This window comes from Drosophila elegans, unplaced genomic scaffold (assembly GCF_018152505.1).
Source record: "Drosophila elegans isolate 14027-0461.03 unplaced genomic scaffold, ASM1815250v1 contig_814, whole genome shotgun sequence".
Classification (NCBI taxonomy): Eukaryota; Metazoa; Arthropoda; class Insecta; order Diptera; family Drosophilidae; genus Drosophila; species Drosophila elegans.
Window position 1 is genome coordinate 2,395,243 of NW_024546167.1, and position 9,439 is coordinate 2,404,681.

The following is a 9,439-nucleotide window of genomic DNA, read 5'->3' on the forward strand; positions in this document are numbered from 1 at the left end:
AATATTGCAAATAAACTAAATAAGGACATGTATGAAATGAAAACAATGAGACTCCTGAAAACAAAAAAACAAAATAAACAATTATTGTAATAGACAAATGAAAAGTTGCTTTTATTTGAAATACGAATTATTTGTTTAAAATAAACTGAATTGGCGCCAATGCAAGTGAGTATTTGATTTCGGAACTACATTAATGGTGTGACCTTATCAGTTTCTCGTTTCTTGTAGCCATGACTCAAACCTAAAGTAGCTGCACTTAAAAAAAATGTTTGACTAAATATACTTATAAATATTTAATATACAAATTAAAATAGTAAATTAATAATATAAATCTAAAATTTAAAAATATTAATCAGTAAAATTCATTCTACCACCTACCAAAAAAAAAAAATGAAGTTTACTGACATGAGCTGGAAAAAATGTGTTACATTTGTTGTTTTTTTTAGCTTTTATACATTTAAAAAGTTGTACTTTTTCGGCAAAGAGTTTACATAGCTTCCTTAATTTATAGCACGATTTAAAAACAATTTCAAGATCAATTTTGACGATTTTAAGGAGTTACAAAATAATTGTTTAGAATTGTTCAACAGGTATATTTAAAACTGTGAAGGGAAAAAATGGTTAAGAGAAAACAAATTTTTATACAGGTTATTAACAATTAAAAACCATTAAATAAATTTAAATAAAATTTATTGCAAAGAAACTGCTGAAATTTACTCGTTAAAATATATACAAGTATATATTGATATTTTTCATGCTGGCGACAATTTGAGTAAACTAATTAACTAAACTATAATGTTATTTATTATTGCAAATATAAATGATCGAATTCGGTGTTAATAATTAATCGAATAATAAAGCATTTAACAAGGTAACTCTGACAGCCTTACCATTACAAACCTGCGCGCTGATAGCTTATCTTTACTGTTTTCAGCAACAAAAGGTTTCGCAGAAGCTGAGTAATTTGTCCACTTGAAAACTAAAGTTGTAGGAAAAGAACTAATGGAAAAGCGTTCCACGTCCACCATGCAGGTGCTCTATGCAGAGCTGGCAGCCGGTGCGTATAAGCAATATTATTGCGTATACGCAATGTACTGATTACCTTTTACAGCAAAGGCTAAAAGTGCCCAGTTGGAAGAGGAAATCATATTACTACGCCATCGTCTGAATCGTGCGTCCTCCAGCCACGGCACCAATGCGGCCATGCATGTGGAGGCCAAGATCATGGCCTTTCAACTGGAGGAGGAGCGCGATCGTCTGCTCGACACGTTGCAGCAGCACAAGAAGAAGTACAACAAACTACACGACGCCTATCTGGAGAAGGTGAAACGCTGCCGTGCCCTGGAGGAGATGTTCAAGCGGCAGAAGACACTCACAGGCTTGGTGATGAAATCCTCACTAGATCAGCGACATGCAGGTGGGTTGAAGATCAGCTTACTGCTTTAGAATTAAACAAAATGTAAACCTCTCTAGAGCAACAAATGATGTTAGAGAAGCGACAGTCAGCGCAAAGTGATCTCAATGAAGTGCAAGAACTGAAGGCCAAAGTGGAGAAGCTGCAAAGAGCCCTGGACGAGTCATATGATATAATCGATGAAATGGATTTCGAACTGGAAAGCGTAAGTGCACCAAAAAACTCAAGTTTGCTTAGATAATACTGTCCCGTTTTTAAGGTGGAGCTACTGGAAATGCAAAACCAAAGTTTGCGCGATGAGCTGTCTGCCTTAAAATCGAGTTCAGAGACAGGAGCCACCAGCTTTGCAGCTTCAGTTCCAAACGATGATGATCCTCCGCCCAAATACGATGACGATTATCCCGGGGCTCATCACAAAGCAATGCTTGCAAGTCGCAACTCTTCCAGCAGTGAATCCGGACCAAAGGATGACGATGCCGATGCAGAAACCATGGAGAGAGCAGCTCTAACCCATAGCGTATGTTGAAACTGGGATCTTAATGAGTTTATAAAGCCCTACGAATTCTGATTTTCAGTTAATCCAAACTGCTGAAACGGAGAGCAATGCCCTGAGACGAGAACTGTTGAGATCCCGCTGCCAAAGAACTATACGTAAAAAGTTGGAAGATGGAAGTGAAGATGCCGATTAGGCAAAGTTACAGGTCTCAAGCCACTCAATTAAATCCGAACTCAAGCACAAATAAAATTTCAACCAATAGATCATAATGAGCAGTACCCAAGCTTAGGCTGATGAAACCTATCACTAGTCATATGTCTGCTTATTCCGCTGAACTAACCCAGATTCGTAGCCAGCTACGCCTAACAAGTGCACATACCAGAGATTGCTTTTAAGGTTCGACAAACACGCTCTGCGGCTGCATTAAATCAAAACTTTTGAGATAGAGTAACCTGGTTTTTCGGGCTGCGCGCCAAAGGAAACTCGTCTAATGGCGGCGATTAATTAAAAAATATGCGTTAATGGCATCGAACGGGTTGTGGCCAGATGGTAAGCCAAAGGATTTGGCCTCTGAGCCATATGAAGGTTCCAACCCCCCAACACTTGCCCCTATTCCATCTGCCATCCGAGTGGCGCGTTATCCATTAAAACATGACAATTATTTTTATGACTTAATGCAATCCGGAGGCCTTGTTGCCCAATGCCTAATGTTGCAAATTATTGACAAAGTAAATTAATCTACACATTTGTTGGTCAGACCAGACAAACTAGCGCGACACCTCTATGATCACTAAGTTCTCTCACTTGAGGCACATTCATTTGGGTGCATATTGCAGTTGAGCAGTGAGAAAAAATGTATATCTTTATTGAGACCCCTATGAAGCTAAGCCTACATGTTTATTACATGAAAAAAATTAATAAAATAAATAAAATAAAATTTTTTATATAATATATATTCGAAGCTTTTTAATATCGAAAAAAGAAAGTATGTTGAATCTGCTTCATAACTTCGCAGTTTAAAGTTATATTAAAAGGTATTTATCCAGATTTAAGACATTGAAATTAAACTTTAAGCAATTTCGAATTCAATTTAAAGGCCTCTTGTTTATAAAACCCAGTTTCTTTCTATAATTAAGAACTAATTTATTTACATTTTTTGGTTTCTGTGTGGGCATATTGCTTGGACTAGTGCGAGCCACTATTTGCATATTTCTTGTTTAATTATAATTATTTCGGGGCTCACTTAATCAGCGCGCTCCACTTGGCGCTCCGGCAATCTTGTTTGGGAGGCGCGTGCCGAAGGCAACACGACACTTTGGGTGGATTGCCACATCTGAGTTGGATTGTGGTAATGAGTGGCCACTCCGCGGTCGTATATAAGCAGGCGAGGACTACCCAGATTAATTACTTCGATTCCCAGCTTCGTCGAGTGCATTTCAATACCCAAAGAGTTCTAAGAGACCCCAAAAAAAAAACAGAATGCTGCGAAAAGTGAGTGGATGAGTGAGGAGTTTGTTTATTGAGATTATTATCTATTCAAGTGGTGTCTCCTTTTTGTAGGCCACCTATCTGTTGTGTCTGTGCCTGGCCAGCGCCGTGTGGTCCATTGAATTGCATCCGGAGCCGGATTACGGCCCGGTGGCCTACGAGTTTCAGTGGGCGGTCAACGATCCACACACCGGCGATGTCAAGAGCCAGAAGGAGTCGCGCAAGGACGACAAGGTCGAGGGCGTCTACGAGCTAATCGACTCCGATGGCTATCGTCGCATTGTCCAATACAAGGCCGACGATCACAACGGCTTCGAGGCGATTGTCCACCGTGAGCCGACGGACATCAAGATTCCGCTGCCTGAGCCGCCCAAGAAACTGCTGGCTGCCAAGATCCTAGCTCCAGTGCTGCCGGTGGCTCCGCTCGTTCACTACGCTGCCCCCAAGGCGATCGTCAAGCATGAGTTGTCCTCCGGAAACTATGTCTCGGTTTCCGGACCCACAGCCCAGTACAAGTACTAAAAGGATCTAGACTTCAGCCTCACAAACCCATCAGGATCCCCGCCTCGACCTGGGAACGCTTCATTGCCATACATCATAATTAAATTATATTAAGGCCATTAATTGTACATACAGACAGCATACATACATTGATAACTAACTATAAAGATGCATCACATTCAATCTGTTCGCAGAGGAACACAAAATGGAAAGAGTTTTTTAAATGGAAATGTTGTAGATGGTGATAAATCGGTGGAGTTGCTAATAGAGTCCTGCTCAAGTGAACTTCTAAGTGAGAACTTTTAAGTTTACTTGAAATGTAAGTGCAAGTTGTATCATTTGCGAAGCCATTTTTCGAGATTAAAAGGGTTAAAACCTAAACACACCTTAACACAAAACCAATGTCATTATATTAATTGCTGAATGCACTTTTAATAATTATTTTAACAAGTAGGAGGCACTCACTTACTTGACTTGAAAACTCTATTGACTTTTTCTCATTTTAACTGTGTACTCTATTACTTGCTTTTTTAAAACAAGTTATTGAACAACAAAGTCAAGAAAAGAAACTTATATGCTTGTAAGGTAGTTGACTTGAACTCTATCACTTTATTTAAAAAAATATTCTTGTTTACTTATTATATTATATTGAAAGAATTTTCAAAGATAAAGCATAATATTTTTAAAAATTAACAATTGTTGTACTGTTTTGTAGAGCAAAATAAAGACGAAAGCGCTGTGCATAATAATTAATAATCGCAGCAGAGATAAGACACATTCTATCACCTCATAGACAGAGCACAAAAAAAGGTATAAAAATATAAAGATAAAAAATTTTGAATGAAAGCTAAATGTGAAATGCTTAATTCTACTTAAATTTTTTTTTAGAATGGCTTTCGGCAGTAGTTGCACATTAATTTCACCGATTGATGTCTCATAACAAGATGCGTCACGGCTCAGGTGGCTGCGAATTTTGGATAAGCAGAAACTAATGCTATCGCCGCCAGACGAGACCTGATCCCCAAGACTCTAGATGACTATAATCTCACGTACCTGCTGTCACTTGGGGGCGTCCAATTACCAGTCGCAGTCGACGTCGCCGATGGCGGTTCTATTGGATTTTGGCTAATGCTCGGACCAAAGATCAATGGAGCATCAGTGCGAAAATGGTCGGCTCACTGGAGACACGAAAACTTCTGGCCGTTTGGCTGGTGACCCTTGGCTTTTGCCTGGGAGGCTCGAAGGATGCTGATGCTGATACGGATGCCAAGTGGATGGCCCCGCTCAAACAGTATGGATACACGGCCAAGCATTTGAAGAACAAGGTGGAACACGGCGATTTCACCACCTTCGAGCTGGGCACGCCCAACTACCAGATCCTGAACCCCCAGGACGAACCGGAGTACATCACTGCGGATCAGCCGCACTACCAGGAAATGCTGAAACGACTGACCAGTGCCCAAAGTGGCACGGATACCATCGATGTGGAAATGGCAGGGCGTACGGACACCGTTCGAGTGGCTCCCGATCAGCCGCAATCGGAAAAGCCTTCTGGCATCCAAGAAGTTGAGAAATCACAGGATGAACTGGCACCTAATCGCAGTGATAAACTTAAGAAACGCAGCTCTATTCAAATCGGACTTAAGCGAAAGAAAATCATGGATTATCAAACAGCGGATCAACAAGTTTATTTCCCGGACATTCAGGTTTACTCCGGAGCCAGACCCTTCCAAAGTCGTGTGGCCAATCTTCATTAAACATGGGTTCGGGCAAGTGCTGAGACTCGCGTTGCTTGATTTGACCTTTATTTATTGTTTTGTTTTTAGTGAAAGCACACTTAAATGAATAAATAGCTGCCGGTAGTTTGAACGATTATAATTATATATGTTTTTGGGTTCAGAATAAGATTTGGGCTTAGTTTGTAGAATTTTAAGCTTAAAAAAAGCAATATATATCTTTTTGGCAAACAACTTTGAAAACTAATTTCCCATTTTTAGTTAACTAATTATTTGTAAATTCAAAATTTAAATTCAAACCAATTGTACTATTTTAAATATAGTAATTAAATATTTAATATTAAATTAATATTTAAATGTTTTTTTATTTCGCACCTTATTTGAATACCAATTATTTTCTAGCTGTTGATTACTTCTGAGCTTTCGTTTTCTTTTTTTTTAGTTATGTAAACAATTTTAAATTTTGTAAAAATAAGCCATTCTCTTTATTTTATCAAGCGAAATTTAATAATTATGAAAAATTATTATTTTAAAAAATGTATTTATCAATAAAAACCGGTAAGCGTTCAACTCTCGAGATGTATAATAATGATCTACATTGCATTATCGCATGTCAAAAATGTGCTTATCCGTAACGTACGTGTAGACCTACAGTGCCACGAAATTACAGCCAAAAATTGATAAGTTTATCGACCACAGACAATGATATCTGATCTAGGCCAAGACCCAGAAATTATAAATCCCCAAACTGTTGGCTAAGCTTGTGCAGAACCTAAAAAAAGCCCATCGAGTGCGGAATGGGCACAGCTTGATTTTTAATTCCGTTGTGGAATTTTGGCTAAAAGTACTGCAAGGATTTATAAAATGTAAAACCATTGCAGTAATGTAGATCCCAAATTTTGAATAAAGGTACTGCAAGGATTTCCATAATTAAAACCATTGCAATAATGTAGTTCCGGAAAATCTTATTGATATTTAAGAATATACTATTATTAAAGAATATATAATATAATAATATAATACAGAATTTATAATATTAAGCAGGTTGTCCTCTATTATTGTGGGTGAGCATGAGTTCTTCCGATTGAGACTCAAAGGTTAATGTCATGAAGCCATGAACCAGAGGTCATAAGAAGATATGTTTGTTAGCCATGTTCGCGACTCGATCGACTGTTGTCGAGCACTTGATGCTATCGACGAGTGCGGGCAGAAATGTCTGAATGTGTATTACGGAAGCACCGGAATCTGGTGATTGTGATTGTGTGGCAGTGGCCCATTTTCATTCCCATTCCCCGGGCCCATTCCGGAGCACCGCTCCGCACCGCACCGATCCATGGGGCTTTCCATTTGGAACGTGACGCGGTCAACGCTTCCGCGACCCATTTGTTCGGCGTTGTAAATAAGTGCCGCGGTGGATGAAGAAGCAGTTCTCGGCCAGCGCAGCGTATTTAAGAGCTATTCAGCGAATTGCATGAAAGAGTTTCGCACGCGACCGACCAACAGCCAACAAGTGCCATCCGACGGCGATCCGGGACAGAAATTCCAGTAATTGTGGGCAAATTGATAGCGATCGAGGGAGAAATTCAGTGGAAAGGTAAGAACTGGGTCAATTGATTGGTAGCGATTGCCAATAAATACAGTTCTGACCCATTTATTGTGCCCCCTTTCAGATGTTCGAACGCAGCAGTTTGTTGTTTGTGGCCGTGCTGATGTCTTCGACTCTGTTCACACAAGCCCATTTTCCGGAGTATTGTGCGGAATGTGAGCAGGAGGTGTGGGAGCAGGTGCCGTGCAGCGAAGTGTCCACCACTATCTCGCCGCCGATCACTGACCCCGCCAGCAGCAGCACTACAAGCACACCTCCCACCACCGTGGTGCCCACTACGGTGCCCATCTTTCCAACCACCACCACCCTGGCACCAGACACCCCCACCACCCAGCCATCCAGCTACAAGAAGTGCTACTGCGAGTGCAAACTGGGCTGCAAGGAGTTCTGCCGCAAGGTGATCTCGTCCGGGCCCAAGCAGCCGCTGACCCAAATCTCCGCCATCGGAGAGTTTGCACCCGGTGGCCAGGTGGAGTACACGCATGTGCATCAGCGCAAGTACTTCCCCAAGTACGGCGGCGAGGGCTACGGACCCGTGGGCGGACCCAAGGTCTATAAGCCATATCCCTTGGTCTACGAACAGGCAGCTGCTGCCTCATCGTCGTCCAATCCCGCGGTGGCCAACATAGCTGCGCCCAATTACACGCTGGAAGAGTTGGCCCAACTGCTGAGCTCTGCCTACGGCAGTAAGAAGGGCTATCCGGCCGGTGTGCCATCTCAGCCACGCCCCCAAATTCAACTGCAGCCAGCGCCCTACTACTCCCCAGTTCCAGTCTACACGAAGCAGTCGGTACCGCTCGTGAGCAAAGTGGCGCCGGCACCCAGCATTAGTTATGCCGCGTCGGCGGTTTCATCCTCGTCGGGTGGTTCGGTGGCCAAGATAAAAACTCCCTACGAGGAGAAGATTGTGGTGGCCACACCGTCTACAATTTACGACAGAACCACCTCGTATCCCATTATTGAGGAGCCCAAGGCCTATGCAGCGCCCCAAACGGAGAACTATCCCGTGGTGCAGAGCCAAACGGAGTTGCCCGTCTATCCGAGTCCCACGGAATCGTATCCCAGCCACAAGGAGTCGTACCCCAGCATCACGGAGGCATATCCCAGCCAAACGGAGGCCTATCAGCCCCGCACGGAGAACTATCCCGTGCCAGTGCCTCAGCCGGAGGTGAAGCCATATGGTGGCCCCGAATCCGGCCCTGACAAGCCATCCTCGACCTTTGACCTGGCCATCGATAACTACCTGAAGGACTTTGGTTATGGCAACCAGGGAAGGGGCTATGTGGACTACTGAGTTCCACTCGTTGTTGTTGTTAGGTTAAGACTTATTCCTAGGGATCCTTTTATTTATTTATATAAAGTAAAGCTGTTGACTTAATGATTATTAAAATATTTAAAAATGTTATATTTGGAAGTTTGACTGGTAAAAGATGCAATCAATAATGGCTAAAATCGTAGTTTATTGACATTGTAGGGTTTTAAAAAGCTAAGCATACTTTTGGGGCTTGGTAATGCAGAATTGTTAACCAATTGTAGTCAGCTGTGAAAACAAGTTAACAATCTAAACAAATATTTTGGATATCGTTATATTATGTTTCCCAATTATATGATTTTTAGATACGTTTTTATATTTACAAAAATCGGACAACTTTATCTTATAGCTGCCATACACCAAGCTTATACGGCCGTTTTATGTGCTATATTGCCTTATTTTGAATACGGAACCTGAGATCAAGATATAGATTTAACCACCATTAGCTCATTTGCTATAGAATTATATTCCCTTAAAGACTTCAAAGCTCCTACAAAGGTTTTAAAATATCTAAACTATCGGACTTTTAGACAAAAAAGCAACCTATTATTAATTAAGGAATTAAACTCCATGTATAATTCATATATAATGTTCCCAAGCTTATTTAAGTTCCATCTTACCGACCAATTAAATTCTATCAGTCAAAGATTTCATTGTTCGGCTTTGTCGCATTTTATTATTTGTATTTAAAAAGTTTTTTTTTCATTTGCATTCATTGTTGATATACTTTCTTGTTGTTGATAACATTGAATAAGATTTTATCTTACGTTTTTCGCCAGCTTGCTTCTTGGTTTTATGCTTGCCAATCTGATAAACATGGTATATACACAAATAAGATTTATGAAATTTCGTATGCAAATATATATTTGTATGCATTATGAAAATT

General features: G+C 40.8%; 4 protein-coding genes across 4 annotated transcripts; all 4 read left to right on the forward strand.

Moving 5' to 3' along the window:
* The first annotated feature begins 918 nt into the window (after nt 1–918).
* Nucleotides 919–2,177, forward strand: LOC108141712. Its single transcript, XM_017265197.2, has 5 exons — nt 919–1,057; nt 1,112–1,417; nt 1,474–1,619; nt 1,674–1,931; nt 1,990–2,177. Exons 1-5 carry the CDS (start codon nt 1,003–1,005, stop codon nt 2,101–2,103), a joined length of 879 nt encoding a protein of 292 aa, XP_017120686.1. The 5' UTR covers nt 919–1,002; the 3' UTR covers nt 2,104–2,177.
* Nucleotides 2,178–3,335: 1,158 nt separating this feature from the next.
* Nucleotides 3,336–4,083, forward strand: LOC108141670 (cuticle protein 7). The gene is made up of 2 exons (XM_017265143.2): nt 3,336–3,401; nt 3,471–4,083. The coding sequence occupies exons 1-2, from the start codon at nt 3,390–3,392 to the stop codon at nt 3,918–3,920; spliced, it is 462 nt and encodes a 153-aa protein (XP_017120632.1). The 5' UTR covers nt 3,336–3,389; the 3' UTR covers nt 3,921–4,083.
* Nucleotides 4,084–4,843: 760 nt separating this feature from the next.
* LOC108141651 lies at nt 4,844–5,867 on the forward strand. Its single transcript, XM_017265120.1, has 2 exons — nt 4,844–4,859; nt 5,043–5,867. The coding sequence occupies exons 1-2, from the start codon at nt 4,844–4,846 to the stop codon at nt 5,654–5,656; spliced, it is 630 nt and encodes a 209-aa protein (XP_017120609.1). The 3' UTR covers nt 5,657–5,867.
* Nucleotides 5,868–7,116: 1,249 nt separating this feature from the next.
* On the forward strand, nt 7,117–8,623 carry LOC108141669 (nascent polypeptide-associated complex subunit alpha, muscle-specific form). Its single transcript, XM_017265142.1, has 2 exons — nt 7,117–7,229; nt 7,306–8,623. Exon 2 carries the CDS (start codon nt 7,306–7,308, stop codon nt 8,533–8,535), a length of 1,230 nt encoding a protein of 409 aa, XP_017120631.1. The 5' UTR covers nt 7,117–7,229; the 3' UTR covers nt 8,536–8,623.
* Nucleotides 8,624–9,439: the final 816 nt, after the last annotated feature.

Coding starts and splice junctions, on each gene's coding strand:
- LOC108141712 (XM_017265197.2), top strand. CDS start 1,003: ATGGAAAAGCGTTCCACGTCCACCATGCAGGTGCTCTATGCAGAGCTG. Junction 1,620..1,673: donor TGGATTTCGAACTGGAAAGC/GTAAGTGCACCA, acceptor CCCGTTTTTAAG/GTGGAGCTACTGGAAATGCA. Junction 1,932..1,989: donor GAGCAGCTCTAACCCATAGC/GTATGTTGAAAC, acceptor TCTGATTTTCAG/TTAATCCAAACTGCTGAAAC.
- LOC108141669 (XM_017265142.1), top strand. CDS start 7,306: ATGTTCGAACGCAGCAGTTTGTTGTTTGTGGCCGTGCTGATGTCTTCG.